At 42.3% G+C, this 17,173-nt stretch overlaps 2 protein-coding genes across 6 annotated transcripts; one reads left to right on the forward strand and one right to left on the reverse strand.

Annotated features, from left to right (window-relative positions):
* The first annotated feature begins 20 nt into the window (after positions 1-20).
* Positions 21-1,187, forward strand: LOC122617314 (eukaryotic translation initiation factor 4E1). Its single transcript, XM_043793139.1, has 3 exons — positions 21-565; positions 623-810; positions 861-1,187. The coding sequence occupies exons 1-3, from the start codon at positions 216-218 to the stop codon at positions 1,019-1,021; spliced, it is 699 nt and encodes a 232-aa protein (XP_043649074.1). The 5' UTR covers positions 21-215; the 3' UTR covers positions 1,022-1,187.
* Positions 1,188-1,319: 132 nt separating this feature from the next.
* LOC122617142 (protein ECT2) lies at positions 1,320-17,050 on the reverse strand. 5 transcript variants are annotated; one of them, XM_043792861.1, is made up of 12 exons: positions 16,526-17,050; positions 12,275-12,491; positions 7,281-7,416; positions 7,081-7,187; positions 6,755-7,004; positions 5,216-6,595; positions 3,886-4,017; positions 3,467-3,817; positions 2,465-3,406; positions 2,293-2,403; positions 2,083-2,232; positions 1,320-2,023 (listed from the first exon to the last, which is right to left on the reverse strand). In XM_043792861.1, exons 1-12 carry the CDS (start codon positions 16,560-16,562, stop codon positions 1,895-1,897), a joined length of 3,942 nt encoding a protein of 1,313 aa, XP_043648796.1. In that variant the 5' UTR covers positions 16,563-17,050; the 3' UTR covers positions 1,320-1,894. The 5 variants fall into 5 exon arrangements, with proteins under 5 accessions (XP_043648796.1, XP_043648797.1, XP_043648799.1 ...); XM_043792862.1 differs by lacking the exons at positions 12,275-12,491; positions 16,526-17,050 and adding an exon at positions 8,375-8,685; XM_043792863.1 differs by lacking the exon at positions 5,216-6,595 and having other exon boundaries at positions 1,326-2,023.
* Between the last annotated feature and the right edge of the window lie 123 nt (positions 17,051-17,173).

Below are 17,173 nucleotides of genomic sequence, written 5' to 3' on the forward strand. Positions count from 1 at the left end.
ACCTCATTTGTTGTACAGGTGTCATTGTTTCACATCCTTCTTTTCGACACGTTTCGTTTAGGTCTTAGAAAAATGTGCTAAAGTAATTTTGGTTATTAGTAAGCAATCCCCACTCGAATCCCAACTAAATTCGTTGAGACCACAACCCTTGAGGAGGTCACCATATAAATTAACGTAATCTGTTCGTAGCAAAACAAAAAACCATTCTCAAAACCATGGCCAGTGCACAAGTGCAAAGTTTTGATTTCAAGAAGCAGCAGGATCAGCATCAACAGCTGGACAACATCCAAAAGCATCAACACCACCACGAAGGTGTACCACAGGAGAGCAAAACGCAAGAGCCCATTGATGAAGAGCTATGCCAGGTGGAGTACAAGCATCCCTTGGAGCATGTGTGGACTCTGTGGTATTTGGAAAACGATCGCACCAAGCACTGGAAGGACATGCTGAACGAGATTACCGAGATCGACAGTGTGGAGACATTCTGGAGCTTGTACTATACCATCAAGACCCCATCCGAGCTGAAGATTGGATGCGACTACTCCATGTTCAAGAAGGGCATAAAGTAGGCACCAATCATTGCACATTGTGAGATGCTAACTTAAATTTTCGACTCCCAAAGACCCATGTGGGAGGATGAGGCCAACATCAAGGGTGGTCGCTGGCTGGTGACCGCGGGTAAGAGTGCCAAGGTGGAACTGGATCGAATTTGGCTGGATATACTCCTGATGATGGTGGGTCAGACTTTTGAATACTCCGACGAGATCTGCGGCGCTGTGATCAACATACGTGCCAAGAGCAACAAGATCTGTAAGTTTATCAACTGTACTCCACATTAATTTAGGAAGTATCCATTACAGCGGTTTGGACTGCCAACGGGAGTAACGAAATGGCCATTCTGGAGATCGGCCAGAAGCTGAAGATACTCCTGCATGTGCCATCGCATAATTTGCAGTATCAACTTCATTCCGATGCAATGTGCAAAATCAATTCGGGCGTCAAATCGGTTTATACACTCTGAAAGCGAGCGTTTGGTCCTCTACGTTAGTATATATTTTTATTTTTGTACACCAGATTCGTATGTGTGGAAGATTAGATTGGCTTAGTGTATATGAATATTTACTTGGAATTGCCCTTAACAAAATTGTCTGAGATACTAAATTAAAAAACCAAATTTCCTACGCGCAGCAATGGCATCTTTTGGGGTGAGGTGGAAAGTATGTATAAATTTGTGTAATTCGTTGCCTACTTTGCAGCTTTAAAACTAAAATAAAAAAATGCTTGGATTTAAAAATGTTTTTCTTTAATCATTGTTCATGTGTTAACTTAAACATCATCATGCTTTGAATGCCTTACGACTTAGGGCCGTAATTGCCTACTCAAGCAAAATCGTTGAGTTATAATCAATATGGTAAGATAGGGTTTTTAAAAAATTTACTCAGTAAACATTCACAGCTTGTTGCGGTGTGGCGATCATCCGACCGAAACCCATTCGAATCGATCGTTCGGTGCGTGCGTGAATGCGATCCCTAGTCACTGCAATGAGTAGTTGGTTACATTAAGCGACGCGACACAATTATTCCGGCACGGGAGTACACATATGGAGAACTATTTACAAGTTAATCATGATCAATCGATAGCCCGAGCAAAACGCTTCAACATTCGCGAGCTTCATATCGACCGGTGCAGCTTAACAATACATTTTACAATCTAAACAATATTGGACGCGTGATAATTGGTTTCTTGTTGTTTTGTGAGATTACGAATTCGAAGCTTGCATATGCACTCGGACATGGGCCACCCACACCCAAGGAATAACACTGCAAACGAGTCTCTCGTCAAAAGAGACTTCCAAAATGGAATACACAAATTGACTGCGGAGTCATCATCAGCTCTAAATGCGGCCCACAACGGCCTTGTTTTTCCGCGTGGGTTGCACCGAGAGTGGCGGCACCACTAGCATCTCGGATTGCGTTGACGGCGAACTGCTTCGCATGCTTGCACAGTCCTCATCATCAACCTCCTACAAAAATATAATTATTCATCAGTTGTCGTTCAATTTGATTTTGTAGTTGTACACACATTAATATTCGTGCAGCTGGCCAAACGCATCTGGGCCAATTGGGAGGCGGGCGTTAGAGAGTTGGTGCTGCCAAACGGCGAAGTCATCATCGTGGAAACGGCCCGTTTCAGTTTGTTGGGCGTCTTGTTGAAGGAGAAAGCACGACCCACCTAAAAGAATTAAACATTGAATTAGAAATGTTTAAGGGTAAGAACATTATAATCACTCACCTTGAGTCGCGTTTTTGCCGCCAGCTTAAAGGCTTTGCTGAGCGTGCTGACATTCACATCGCTAATGTCCACCTCCAGTTCCTGGGAGGTACGACAAATCAAAAGTTTGTCCTGCAACACAAGAATAAGAACATGAATTCCAGAATATTAAACTATGTAGGCTTCCACTTACCGCATCAGTACGGCAGGTATGTGCTGCAATCTGGTTGCACAATTTCTTTACGTAGACCGACTTATCCGTCTCCTCGTCACTGATCGTAAACGTATAGAGCTTCTCCTTATCGCCCCTCAAGAGCAAACCAAAAGCCCTTGGACTATCCGAGATGTCAATCACTAGCCGAATCGTATTCAGCGATATAAGCTTGAGATGCTTATGCGTCTTGGCCGTGCTGGGCGATTTAGCAGTATTAAATCCTTTAGAACGCCGCTTGCACAGCTCAATGGAATCGGAGAACAGGTACAAAACCAGGCTATCACCACGACCGCTCAGCGAATCGGAGAGCTCGTTCACCTCACACTTCAAGATAAAGCTGCGGTTGGAGCTCACTAAATGCGCCGGACACCCTTCGATATCGTTGAATATATCGAAGATGGCCATGCGCGATTCGGTTCGCCTTTTGTCCTCGTTGATGTGCAGTGTCACCTGCTTGATGGCCTTCAGGGCCTCCTCCAAACGTCCGTGATCCGCATTGCCACTAGTCGTGTGTTTCAGGATATCATTCAGCAGCAGGCTGATACTAGGCAATCGCTGAACCGGACGGATCATCAGATCCTGTAGACCTTGGCGTCCGCACTCCGGTTTCGTCTGATTTATCTTCAGAAAGGCGTGGAAACGCGGATATTCCCGATCGCAGTACTGCAATTGCTCCTTCATTTGCTCGAAAAAGTTGACGTATGGTGGATAGGCCTTTATCAGCTCGTCGCGATGTTGAATGATAATGTCTCCAATTAGACAATCTTCCCGCCAGTTGGCGTGCAGCTTCCGCAGATGCTCCAGCATGCTCTGGTGTACCTCGTGGATAGGCAGAAAGTTGCCAAAGATCGTCTTTATCTCGGACTTATTGAGCAGCGGATCATTGGTTTCGGCCAACTCTTCCAATTTGTTTTTGAAAAGCTGTGGACGAGCATCAAAAAATAAATAATACTGTCATTGGTAAGAACCTATTCAACTTACATTCAGTATGGTGTCCAATATGCCCACGTAGTTGGACTCTGTGGTATAGAAGTCCATAAAGTGATTAAAGCGCATAGATTTCTTAGCTGGTGTAGCATCGCTCGCCTCCGGCTCAGCATGCAGCAACTTATCCGACTCCAGTTTATCCGGACTGGTGGTGCAATCGAATAAACTATTCGATACGGACAGTAGACCGGCATCCGAAACGGAGGAGCGTCGTTTTCCAGAGCCCAACGGAGTGCCCTCAAGCTGGATGCGTTGCGAAAAACGCTTGCGTTTCCTTTTGTTAAAGCTAATGGGTAAAGAATCCCGACGATCTGTGTTCGGTGTATTCGTGATGCTATCCAAATACTAAAGTGTGTGGAAAAGAATCGACTATTAGTTTCAGCTTGTAAACAATTTCATAGTGCTCTACTTACGTCGCCAAACAGATAGTCCATCTCATTGGCATAGCCATTCTGTATGGTATACCAGAACCAGTCTGATTTCAGGATATGCGTGTGATTATTCTTCGGCTCCGGCTTCGTCAAAGTCGTGTGCTCGTCAACCACCTGAACGGAAGAGAACATGGCAATTAATTTCGGTGGCTCATCGTTTAGTGTGTAAAAGAGATGCAAAATGTGCTAGATCGCAAAAAAAAAAATGTTTTGTTTGCTGGCTAATTTAGATTATACGAAACGGAGTCTATCAAGCGTCTATATAGATGGTATATAGAGGGATATAGCTCGGCACAGCAGCAGCAAGCACAATAAATTTTGAACACATTCATCAAATGCAAAAAGGCCAAACAAAACATTTTTAGTGCACATTTTTGGCAGCACTTTGAAACGGCAAAAAGATCTTGGCGAACGAAACGAGGCAAAAGTGTGAAGCTACGGAACATTAATGCAAATTGCTTTGCCCCGAGAACGAGTAACATTTGTGTAAATATTTGTTAGTCCATCAAAAAATAATAATAATTCACCCAAATGCGAATGAATCGCTCGTGCTAGACGGGTAAAGGTTTGCTCGATTTTATTCTCTTCTCCATTTATTGTTTCAATTTGTTTATCTACGCTGTTTTCTAGTTGGCATTTTTAACATTTATTCAAGCTGAACGAAAGTCTGTCGATAACCAGTGTGTGGGGTGTGTGTGTGTGTTTTGTGTGTGGCAAATAAATGTTATTCAAATATTTATTGTGCTGCTTTGTTTTGGTTGTGTTTTTTACTTTTTCGTACTTTGTGCGCTGGCCAGAAAAATATTGAGTAGACCATAGGAAACCAAAGTTATTTACAGAAGAAATTCCAGACACCGCACCAAATTAGATGTTATATGAGTTGTGACTTAAGCTACGGCATAACCATTAAATAACAATTAACAAAACATTTGGAATGGAAGGAGGCTGGATAATGGATAATGGATGGCGGGAGGATTGAGGGAAATCGCTTCGCACAGCAACTGAAAAAATGTTAAAAATGCTCGAACATATTTAATTCAACACAATAGAAACATGAGAGATGATGATTAAAACACATCAACGAATTATACAAATGGTGTTTGAGAATATCCGAAAAGATGAAATATTTCGCAAAATCACTATACAAAAGCTAAAAAAAAATATATATTTAAATGTTCAATGTTCGTTCGATTGTATAAGAAGACAGCCCTTTGCTAATTTCCTCGAACTTGAAATATTTTGCCATTTCAAAGTGTGTCCTCTCCATTTGAAAAGATCTTGTGGAGCAAACACTTGTGAATTTTAAAAGTACCATTGCCATGGGCTCTTCTATGTGAGCGGGGCTGTGACGCCGCGTTGTCGACTCTTCGGGAGACTTAATTACTAGCACCGAGCTATGTACAGCGATCGAAGTCGATAATATGGGAGATGACGATGTTGATGATGATGATTGCATTGCAGGCACTGCAGGCGTGACGGCAGCAGCACAGAAAGCAAATGTGTGGGAGGAGGTATCGTTGACATCCAAAGTGGCTGTGCAATTAGGATTCGTATTGGGATGCAGGGTGGGAGTGGTTGGGTTAGTAAGGGTCAAAGCGGAAACCACACCAGAGACGGGGCCGAAGAGTCGCTTGGCTGTTTTGGGCGTGGCCGTTGATCGGAGCTTGGGTGCTTTTGGCGTCTTGAAGCCACTATCCAACAGGGTGTTACATTCCGGTGTGCCATCGACACCCCTGTCCAGTCTGCGACTGCTGCTTCTTGTAATCCTACCGCAAAAGCTGCGCAGCTTCTCCTTGACTGGCTTTCGGATGGACTCGTTTAGGGTTAGATTAATGGACGAAGCCAGTGAGCAAATGGAATTATCGGCTGCTTCGCTACCAATGAAACTTGATGCATCTGCTACTGAACTCCTGCGTGGTCGTAAAGTCTTCATCAGTGGTTCGGCAACAAAGCTAACAGATCGCCGAAGCGTCCTCGAAATGGATCCTGTGCGTATGAGTTTGGGTTTCTTTGTGCTCGCCGGCAGGGCAAAGGAATCCACCGACATCAGGGACACATTGTCGAAGCTTTCCCTCTTGCGCTTGAGGTCATTCTCCGAAGGCGGCAGATCATCTGTCTCCAAGTCGCACTCGTCAATAGCTTTTAAAATGGGGGAAATGTTCTGGGTGGTGCTCTCGAAGTCCAATGCAATACCATCCATTTCAGGTGAACTAAGGGGCGTGGCAGCCTTTAAGCTAGTCCTTATTTTACTAGTCTTTGGCGTGCTGGCCTGCACATCTTCCTCGCCCTCCTCTTCTTTTATAACCTGCTCGACCTTGGGTTTCTGCTCCTCCTCCAAGTCTTCTTCATCGGATTCAGGCAATTGATCTTCGCCGTGGTTTCTAATATCGGCCGCCTCCACAAAAAGGCGTTCGTCAAAGTGTATGTCATCCTCGTCTTCAATGCCCAGATTCTCTTTTTGCTCCTGGTCAATGTCCAATGTCATTCCGTTGTCCGTTTCCGTGTGGGAGTGTTCCTCCTTTTTGATTTCCGCCTGCTCAAAATCCTCAGCCTTTCGCTGCTCTTCTTCCTCCGCCCGCGATGCACAACTACTGCCTGGGATTTGGGATTCGGGTGGGTTAATTAGGGTGCTTGGGTTAGTATCTGTGCTAGTGCTAGTGCTTGTAAATACTGCGCCCGTATTGGGCATCACCTGGAAGACACACGGATTAGGATTTTGTGGCTAAGAAAATGAGCTGTTCGAAACAGCAAAAAGCATGTACAATAAATAAATCCAGCATGCAAACTACGATATCCAAACTACCCAAAAAAGCTTGCATTTAGGCGTCAAGTAGAAAAAAGGCAAACTCACGACATGCGAGCACTCCGGATCATCGAGCTCGGCGCAAACGCCTCCGTTTTCTAAAAGTACATCCACCATATGCTGATGCTCCTCCACAGGGAATCCAAAGAAGCAAATCTTCTGACCCTCGAATGCCTTCAGGCGATGCGTCTTCGTGAAATTCTCCTGCGTGGCATCGAGTTCCAGCGAATTACGATCCGCCCATGCGGCAAACACCCAAGCAGGACGAACCACGGTTAACCGAAAGGTTTTGGCGTACCTAAAGGAAAAGAAGTTTTAGTAAGGATTTTTAGGCAACATCAAAACCTAGTGGTTTTACTAAATTAAGAACTCACTGGTACTTTTCGCCGCCACTGTGGTTGCAAATCAAATGCGTGGTCTTGGTGTTCAGGTCCTTCTTGATGCAGCCACCCATCGAGTGAATGAGATTGACCAGCTTCGTCTGCAAACCAAAAGTATTTTACATATTAGTTACAAAGCCATGGAAAGTATATGGACAATCAGAGAAAACTCCCAAGCGGAGGCAGCCACTCACCAGCTCATCCTTCTTGCGTATGCCCGTAAAACAAGTGACCACGCCGCGCATCGCGTAATTGTAAATGGGCCGCGAGTTCTGGCCCAGTGTCTGTTTCATCTCGGCCGCGTACTTCAAAGCCGGCGGTCCCAGAATGCTGCAAGTGATATAAAGAGAGAGGCAATTAAATATTTATGTGGCACACTTTTGAGTTATGCAAGGCAATCTGGTTTTTATGCCCCAATTGACCTTGCTAGTTGCACTTGCAGTGGCAGTTGCACTTGCTGTGGCAGTTGCACTGCCAGTTGCCACAATTCATTTCGAATCGGTTGCGTATCGGTATCTTCCTTGCCCGATTGCATTCCGAACACACAAATGAATGCGATGGCTCGACGCTTTTCGCCTTACTGAACTTTGACTGCAGAGCCTACCGATCAGACTAAGGGCTCTTTTGTTTACCAAACCGGACATCGACAGCTGTTAGCTAGCCAGCCAGCCAGTCAGTCAGTCAGCCAGCCACCAGCCCATCCTCAGCCCATTCCGCATCCCAAGGGGCACAAAGCCGGAAGTTCTTATAAACAAATCAATCGAGCGGAAGCTGACATGTTCAGCATTGTTTAAAAGCGCCTAGTGGGCGTAGGGGGATGTATTTATGATACATTAAATGTGTACACTTATTTATTTATGTGGCTCATAAAGGCGCATTTATAATTATGACTGGGGGAAGAATCAAATTGAAAACAATTTGCGGTGCATGCATTGAGTAATGCTTTTGATTTTCGGTCAAATTTATGAATGATTCTGTGGATTGGAATCTCTGGGCAGAGATATGCATGGATAATACTCAAACCTGCTAAAGATTTCTATTCAAAAAGCCATTTCATACTTCTGATTTCTATTATTAGCAACAAATAAGTTTAAGACCTTTTTTTATAGGAATTCCAAAGATTATATGAATGCTTAAAGCTAAAAAAAATGGCATATAAATACTGGTTCATTGGAAATATAGGTAGTTCATCCTTAATATGGTCTTAAATACAACATTTTAATTATCATAGTTCTGAGACAGATCATCTTCGATGTTTTGATGTTATCATAATAGGTTTCACACTTACAGTTTCCATCTTCCTTTTGTAGTTTTCTCCCCTGACTCCATTTTCACTTGATCTTTCACTTTCTCACAGTGTTCTCAGGCTAACTTCCTGTTGTTAGACTCACTTTCACTTCTTCTATTTGATCGAGCCTGCTATCATATCAGTTTTCACTTCCATCTACACATTTCACCCACATTTCTGGCTGTTAGGTTCAGTTAACCTTACCAACAAAGGCAGATTTTCATTTTCATATTTCATATGCTCAAATATTTGTCGCGGGCAAACGGAACGATTTTGCGTGATTCAGAGCAGCAGAACGAGACTATGAATAAGTTGAGACATCTAGCCGGAGGAACCGAGCGACAAGAGTTTATGATTCTATCCGGGCAACTAAACAAACACAACTGCCAGCCTCGTTGCTTGGGAAAATTATTGAATAAACGATGGGACCGCAGCGCAGCGAGCGAATGGAGAATGGAAATAGAAAATGCCTGACATGCCAGGCGGGCGGTCCGGTCCACCCTCTTGGCTCCTGTCCCGCGCTTTTCCCCGGATTTTCCCCACTCTTCAGCTTGTTCTCTCCCCATCACTTAATGTGGCACATAAGTGGCAAATGCAATACAGGCGTGATATTTTCCTACATTTCCCGTACAAGAAGTGCAAACATCACTCTCAGTGGGAGAGTGTGCGATCTACAGAGAACGATTTTATTATCGATTTTAGGGGGCTTTTTAATAGTCATCTTTTAATTTCAAAATGCAATAAACAAAATATTATTTATGTGACGCAATTTCTTATTTCCTTAATCGTGTGTGCTTAAGACATGCCTCTCTTTTAGCCAATATTTTGTATTTAATCTCCTACAATTATCTCCTACAAATTTCGACATTAATTTCTCTGTGTGTAGGAAAGAAAAATAGAGGCGACAGTAAACATAGAAATCAAGCGAGACAGGTGAAATGCAAAGAGAGTTGAGTCAACCAAATATTTAAGCAGCCGGCAGCAGCGAAATGAAATTCCAAAGAACAATTAAATTTTTCTCATTGGAAACCAAGGAAAACCAAGGAAAACCCAGGAAAATTCTGATGCTTAGTCAAAGCATAAAAATGCGCCGCGCGTGCTCGACAACAATATATGAAATGGATGAGATGGACGAGATGGATGATCGGATTGAAGTGAATCGGGGGATTCCGGGGATCTCGGGGGTTTCGGCCTCGCCAATGGATGACCTGCCATCTCTGGGATTGTGGCGATTCTTTTGTAAAGTGCGCCGATCTTTGACTGAACACACGGGGCACTCGAACTTTGCGAGGGTCAAAACTATAGAACAGTCAATGACATGTCGTTCGCGGACTCTTTCTCGTGCTGTCTCAATTAAACTGCCATATGAAAAACTTATAAATTATATTTACGCTCGCAGATATACAATAAATATATTTAAATATACGTATGTATACGCTCCAGAGCACAGATCACATAAATGCCTCAATAAAACGCATAAATTCGTATCTTTTTTCGCGATTTGTTATATTTTTTTATGGCAGAGAATTTCCGTTCTTTTTTTTCCCCCAAAACGTTTCTTTCAACACTTTCGACTTGATTTGACATCGCTCGATCTGAAAATACACGAATTCCTATAGATTCTTGGCGCCAAGAGATTGTCGCAATGCCTCCTCCTCAATTTTATTCAGCTGAAACTTGGCCAATGGCACCAGAGAATTCGCTTCCCCAGAGAAGTCCCCAAAAAATTATTCAAAACGATTCATTTTCAATTTCGTGAGAAGAAATACTATTTGAAATTGTCATGCCAGCGATTCATTTGTTTTCATTTTTAAATTCATTTCATTCGCAGTTCGCTACGTCCCCAAAATAGGCAATGAATTGCTACGAGACTTCCCCCATTATGCGAATGGATCGGCCCTATGATTCAGAATATATATCAAAACATATAGGCAATGCTGGGAACACCGATTAACAAGATCTTTGTGGCATCATTTTTGGGCAAGGTTAAGTGGCCGTTAAAGTGCCTCTGGTTGTTCATTTCACTAATCTGCGATTCCTGAGAATAGCTCATTAAAATTCGTCTGTTTCCCAATGAATTTTGTGTAAGTGCAAAGTTGATGATCAATGACGATAAACAAGATAATCCCATATTCATTTTACTAAATATTTTGGGTTAAGCCAAGAAAAAACTTTGTGAAAACCGAGAAAAGCATTTGATGGATTATGTAAATTTTAATGACCAACTTAAACACAGGTGTATTTCATAGTCACGATTTATTCATATCAGTTGACAAAAACAAACTCACAAAGTGCATATTTATTTAAAAAATAAACATCTAACGCTGCAAATAAACTTTCTACGTAGTTTTCCAGATGATAAACAAATTCCAGATTTAATACCAGTTTATGTTTTTCTATAGGCGAAGACCAATTAAATTTATAGATGGAATACTACAATAAAAAAATGTGAAACATGAAGTATAATTAGCGCAGAGGAAAAACAACTTTTGCGCACCTCAGCTTTGTTTTATTTTCCGTTCATTTGGCGAGCAGAAAAAAAGTGATGAAAACCAAATACAAATTGCAATAACAAAACGAACCGAAACATGAATGAAAATCTAAGATAAATAATAATTCTTAATGGGTGGATAGAAGCCACTTTTTTGCTCTTTTTCCCGTTTGGCCATTTCTTTTATTTTTCCTTACAAGCGGAGCGTGTTGGGAAAACATGAAACGGAAAACAGACGCCCACCGACCCCCCGAATTCATAACAACTTTAACGCACTAGGTGACCTTCAAAAAAGAACTCGTAAATACACACTAACCAAAGTATGGCAAAATTATGGTTAATCACTAATGAGACAGGGCAGAGGTGGGTCCCCAAAAAAAAAGAAAGAAAATATCAAATGAATTGGGGATGAGTTGTGTCTATTACTACGCAGCAGGCAAATTAATCAAGCGTGCAAAAAATCAAGAGCCCAACCAATTCAAACCGAACCAAATTTATATATATATGGAGCAAAAGAACAAACATTTGCGCAAGTTTCAAATTTGACAACAATTTGTAGCAGGCGAAAAGTGATGGCAAGCTTACGACGGCAAGTCGAACTAAATATATACCCTACTTGGCCAAAATATCAGATCACACTTAAAGGAAATTCCCTAAAAAACTTTAGAAATATTACATAAAACTGCTTAGTAAACCACTTTAATGACATGTTAATTTAAAAATCACTTTAGAGCTTTCAACTGCATTTCGGTTTACAATTAGTTTAAATGAATAAACTAATAAACAAAGGTCTATGTGTAACCGAGTATTGTTTACATGAACAAGATCACACAGGTGTGCACATTTGTAATTGAAAATGCATTTAAGGCCATTTCTGAAAGATATTATTTGAAATGAGTTTATGGGTATCGAGCACGCGTAACATGCTTTCCAAGAAATACATTCGAATTTGTAAACAAACTACTCTGTTTACCCAATTCAAGCATTCAAGTAATGCTGACACCCCGAGAAAGGGTATTGGAATCGGAAGGAAGCGGGCAGAGGAGCCGTGTGGTATATCGGCATATCTGGCGCATGGCTGACGCTGTCAATCTTGGAACTGGTGGCCAACGAGTGGATCCGCATCCACAGGGGCACTTGGAGCGGAGAAGCAGTACGCCCGTGCGTGTGTCTCGATTTCAAACTCAATTTGCTGCGGCTCAGCATGGCGATGATGATAATGGCTCTTGACTGTGGGGCATCTCGCACAGGCAGAAAGAAAAGTGGGTTGAAAAATAAGTGGAAGGATGTGGGGGCGGACAGCTGGCCACATGTGACAGATTTGGTCTAAATTAAGCAGCCCCATTGTTCCTCAGCTTTTGGCCAAGTTATTATTAGTGCCGGCGATGACTAGTTGTAAGTGTACTCACCATTCCTTCTGCTTGTGTATCGCCTCGAAGCTGGCACCCTCGAAGTCGTCCAGCACGTAGAAGGTCCGCCAGTCCGACGACTCCTCGAGGATGTCCAGGCCCGTGTCCGACGTAACGATGGGCAGGCCAAAGGATTCGGCTGCCTGCAGCGTGTCCGCGTCCTGGCCAACGCCTCCCACCAGGCAGATGCGCGTGGGCAGCGTTGTTATGGACATCTCTGGTGGGCGAAACAAATCGGAAAAAGTCATTAGGAATGGGAATCTCAGAAATCAGAAATGGCCAATGGCATGGGGTTAAGTGCATGTCAGAAGTAAATCAAGCAAATAAATGCCGTTCAAAGGTGGGTCTTACAATATTTAAAACAAAATTGTTCAACAAGTGTTTATTTATTTGAAAATATATAATACTTTAAAAATGTACTTAAAAATATTCCTTTGCCGAAGTTCATACTTTATTCATTGGACCATCGTACTTATGTGCCTCCTACTTTATTTACTTAAAATATTTTTGATTTATGCATGTTTCCTAACAAAATCAATTTTAACAAATCGCTAACAAAGTAAATATTTTATTGGCAGCATAATTAATTACAGTTCGATATCCGCATGACCCATACACTACTTTCAACTGGATCAACTGTTTACGGGCGACTGGAGAAAAGATTTTGTTTGATTAATGGCTATTTTGTGGATTTGTTTGTTTATGCAATTGAGTGCGCGAGACAGGGGAGAAGAGTACAAGTAGATCGCGGCGAAATTGTGCAAAATAAAACAAAGAAATGCGAGGAAACAGAGCAGAGCGACTAACCAAAATAGAACCCCTTGAGGATGGACTCACATACAGATCGAAGATGGAGGTTGGAGATTGGAGGATGGCGAATGGCGAATGGGGGCCTGGTCAGCAGACGCCGCAGCAATGCGCTGTCGATCATTAAGCAGCCAAATTGCGAGCTGTTGACAACAATTTTAATTGTGTCGATTTCTTAGCCGCCGAAAAGAAGGCGACCTTCGTTTATTGCCATAGTTTTTGCCACGCAGCAAAAGTAGAGTATGCGCAATGAATGAGAAATGGACCAGAGATAGCGAATGTTTTCAAGTGCAAATCATTTACCCCCAATCGACATGGACACAACACATGGAAGAAGACGAGTGACCACAGACGGCGGCTTTGTTGCATTAATTTTATCCAGAATTGTGCAGCTGTAACCGATGCCAATTGCATCTATATACATTTGTATCTGTATCCGTATCTGTATCTGGCGAGACATTCGCCACTTGTGCAATTGAACAAAGTCCAGGAAACTGCTGAGGAAGAACTGCAGTTCGTGTCGTATTCTCATCTCGCTGACGTCTCGGTATTTTCAAATAGATATTCCAGATATGCATTCCCAAAACAAGCGATAAACAATGCAATTTACCTAATGGAAATCGGGGGATTTATGGACTAACAGAATATTTATAAGGTAGGAATACCACAGGAATGTGAAATCCAATAAAAGCGGTGATACGGAATGCGCTGCATGGGAATGCTGAATTTTTAGAAGATTGATTGGTACTAAAATACTTGAGTAATATGAGGAAAAGTGTTTGATTTATTAACCCTGTTTAAGAGACTTCTGGCCATAAAAAACCACAGAGGACATGCTATATTTTCATGTTTTAATATTCGTAATTCTACGAATCATTTTTATGACAACACTTCTCGTCTGATCATGTTGTGCACTTTAATGTGCTCAATTAGTTCTACGAATTGCTCGACTGTCATTTAAATAAATATCATCCTAACACGACATTAAATGCTTTCCTCGGAAAGTGATATATTTATTTACGAAATACATAGCTAGTACTCTGTTCCTGCACCTTTCCCAGGTGTTTTTCAATGTCTGGATGGATGGATGATTCACGCATGACTTTACCCTACTTATGTTTCCCTCTGGCGAACATGTTCCTCGTGCATTTGCGCATTTGCAACCCTCGGAAACGGAGAGGAGTACCTGAAGGGGTTTATCTGGGACTCTTGGAATACCTGTAAAATCCTCGTACACCTGACACAAGGCGGCCTGTCGGAGCTTCGCCTGCTTGACCTCCTCGGCGGCGGCATATGTGAAGTAGGAGGCGGATTGTCGCTGAACCGTGACCACTTTGCTGCTCTTTTTGCCCAAATGGCTGCCAAAGTTGAACTGCACCAGCGGTAAGTGCAACATTTTGCACAAGGATCCTCGAGGATCGGACTCTAAAACATAACTAAATGCAAGACGAGCTCAGGGAACGCCTGAAACTGAAATCGCATTTTGCATAGCCACAGGTGGTGGGCTCGGCTCAAAGAAGATGAAGATATGTATGTAAGTGAGGTGAGCAGAAAAGGTAAGCAAAAAGGTAAGCAAAATGGTAAGCAAAATTTCCGACTGTGAGAGAAGTGCTGAAACTCACAGGTGGCGGCCACCATTTTTCGCCATTCGGGAATTTCCTTCCTTTTTGCCCGAGCGAAATCCGCTGTTGTTATTTATTTTCTGCCTTTCCTCGCTGGCTGCCTGCCAGAGAAACGATGAAAAACTAATTGAGTGGCATCTGAGGAATGAAAAGCCATCGGAAGAAGAGGGCTGTGTGTGGGTTTCTGAGCATTCGCAGCCACGCAGCGAAAAATATCCTATGACAAATCATGGTTAACCCATAATGACAATAGTTGATTTTAGAAAATATGACCTAGACCTAATAGCATTTTTAAGTGACAATGAAATCCAAAATTAAAACTATTTTATTTTAAAGAAAATGTATTTCAATTCAAGACGTTTTAAAAAGTGTTAGTAAATCACTTTTAATCTCTAGAAATTTAAATGATCAATAGATTTCTCGCTGTGTAGCGGATTTTGTCAAACAGCACAGACAGTCATCAAAGAAAAATCTTGTAATAAAATTACGTATCCCGCGGAAGCCTTGACGTAGGCGAAGAGCAGATTCCGAAGGTCCGCGGCCCATGTAAAATGCCATTAGCGTTGAGGGACGGAAAACACGGACTACACACTATATAGTCATGGCTCTATAGGCATGTGCGGCCTGTCAACATGTGTAAATGGAATACGAGGTAAGCGGGCAGCGGACAGCGGACAGCGGGGTAGGTAAATCACCCGGAAAGTAAGGATCAAGGATCCTGTGCAGCAAGAGGAGAAAGAAGAAGCAAAGAGCCTGCCGAGCAGGATAACATCTTCTTACCTGGCAAGTACCACCAGTGCGCAAATATCAGATCGGAGCAGACGGAAAAGTTTACAAAGTTATCACGTGGCCACGTTTCCAAAAGTATCTATGTGCATTTAAAGGCTAAATAACAACATCAAAGGCGAATTGATTTTATATGCTAACCAAATTATAAACTTTTAATTGATATATGCTTTATTTGCGCCTTAAATTCATACACAATGTACATTAAATGATAATTTTATTTGTTTATGCCGCGCATTGGAAAAATTCTTGCCACACAACATATTTACACGTATTTTTTAAGGCAATAACCTTTGTATATGATATGAAATTGTATGGAATTTGCAGTTACATGTTCTCGTTGCGGAAATTGAAGGCTTGGTATGGAAATCAATTTCAATTGCTTACAAACCAATTAAAAAATTAATACGAATTTCATAGAGCATACCTAAAGTAAGTTAAACAAAGATAAAACAAATAAACTTCCCCAATTTCTTGTCTACTTTCTTTTTTAGCTACAACTCCTTGGCTAAAAAGGGCTGAATGCGCATCACTGACAACAGGAACTGATCGCTTAAATTGTTGTTGCCTGTCCTTTACTTTTACTCTCACAACAGTTAGGGCGCCTCAGTTGTTGCTGTTGCCGTTGTTGTTGCGCTCGGTACAGTGCCGACGAAGAGAGGAGAGAGAGCGGGGAAATGATGAAGAGAGGGAGGCATTTCGCATTTATGCGATAAATATGTTCTACACCGAAATAAATTCAGAAAATAAGATTAAAATATCAGCGACGCGATGCCGTTGCTTTTTTAGTCACACAAATACACATAAAAGATGTACTTATAGTCGATTTACTTATTTTGTTGTTTGCATTTTGCTGCCAGCGACATTTTTTATGAGGATCTTTTAGCCCCGAGTGTGGTTCTACCCCACCCCGCACCCTTTGAGACAGCACATCTACGTTTGTTTTTTTGGACGACATTGAAAAATGAAAGATTCGCGTAGCATTTGGACCTGCCACGCCCCACGGCAGCCGCCTGCGCCCTCTTTCGGTACTCACCGCACTTCGATTGTTCTTCAATGGTCTCCATTTCCATGGATCTTCTGCTGTTTCGTGTTTAAGGCAGCTTTTTAAGAACAGATCGTGGAACATACACAAAAACACACACCAACACACTCGAAACACAATAAAACGAACGCACAAGGAGACAAATAATTCGTTTGTACTCGATTCGTTTACTTTCATTAACTGGACGCTGTTTTCATGCATTTAGCGGACATCATTTTCATGTTTGTTTGCTTTTCTCCTTTTTGTTACAATTGATTTAATTAAAAAGCGGCGGGCATAGGCTCACGCACACACGAACACACACACACAGACGCGCATTGGCAGCGTTGCCCGGTTCTTCGTCCTCTGGCTAGCGATTTCGCGTACCTGCTTAAGCAATTTAACCAACAAAATGATCAACAAATTAAGCGAATTGCGCTCAACGGCTGCGCGTCGGAATCACAAATCAAAACTCAACGGCCAAACGCGTCCGGTTCGATTATTTTTCGCTGTGGTGTGCCGCGCAATGTGACCGTCGCCGGGGCGCCAAGAAATGCCAGCGAATGTGGTGTACAAAATACCAGAACCATTCGGCGCGAACTTGTGGTCACATTCGAATGGGGTTTTCAAAAATATTTAGGGCATTCCCTTTGCACTTTC

Source organism: Drosophila teissieri, chromosome 3L (assembly GCF_016746235.2).
Source record: "Drosophila teissieri strain GT53w chromosome 3L, Prin_Dtei_1.1, whole genome shotgun sequence".
In the NCBI taxonomy this organism is placed as follows: domain Eukaryota; kingdom Metazoa; phylum Arthropoda; class Insecta; order Diptera; family Drosophilidae; genus Drosophila; species Drosophila teissieri.

What these genes read in the sequence shown, in the direction of transcription:
- LOC122617314 (XM_043793139.1), top strand. Translation starts at nt 216, where the DNA reads ATGGCCAGTGCACAAGTGCAAAGTTTTGATTTCAAGAAGCAGCAGGAT. An exon ending in ATGTTCAAGAAGGGCATAAA is followed by an intron (nt 566 to 622) that starts GTAGGCACCAAT and finishes CGACTCCCAAAG; the next exon opens with ACCCATGTGGGAGGATGAGG. An exon ending in TGCCAAGAGCAACAAGATCT is followed by an intron (nt 811 to 860) that starts GTAAGTTTATCA and finishes TATCCATTACAG; the next exon opens with CGGTTTGGACTGCCAACGGG.
- LOC122617142 (XM_043792861.1), bottom strand. Translation starts at nt 16,562, where the DNA reads ATGGAAATGGAGACCATTGAAGAACAATCGAAGTGCG. An exon ending in ATACACAAGCAGAAGGAATG is followed by an intron (nt 7,417 to 12,274) that starts GTGAGTACACTT and finishes TATCACTTGCAG; the next exon opens with CATTCTGGGACCGCCGGCTT. An exon ending in CGGCAAAAACGCGACTCAAG is followed by an intron (nt 2,233 to 2,292) that starts GTGAGTGATTAT and finishes TAATTCTTTTAG; the next exon opens with GTGGGTCGTGCTTTCTCCTT.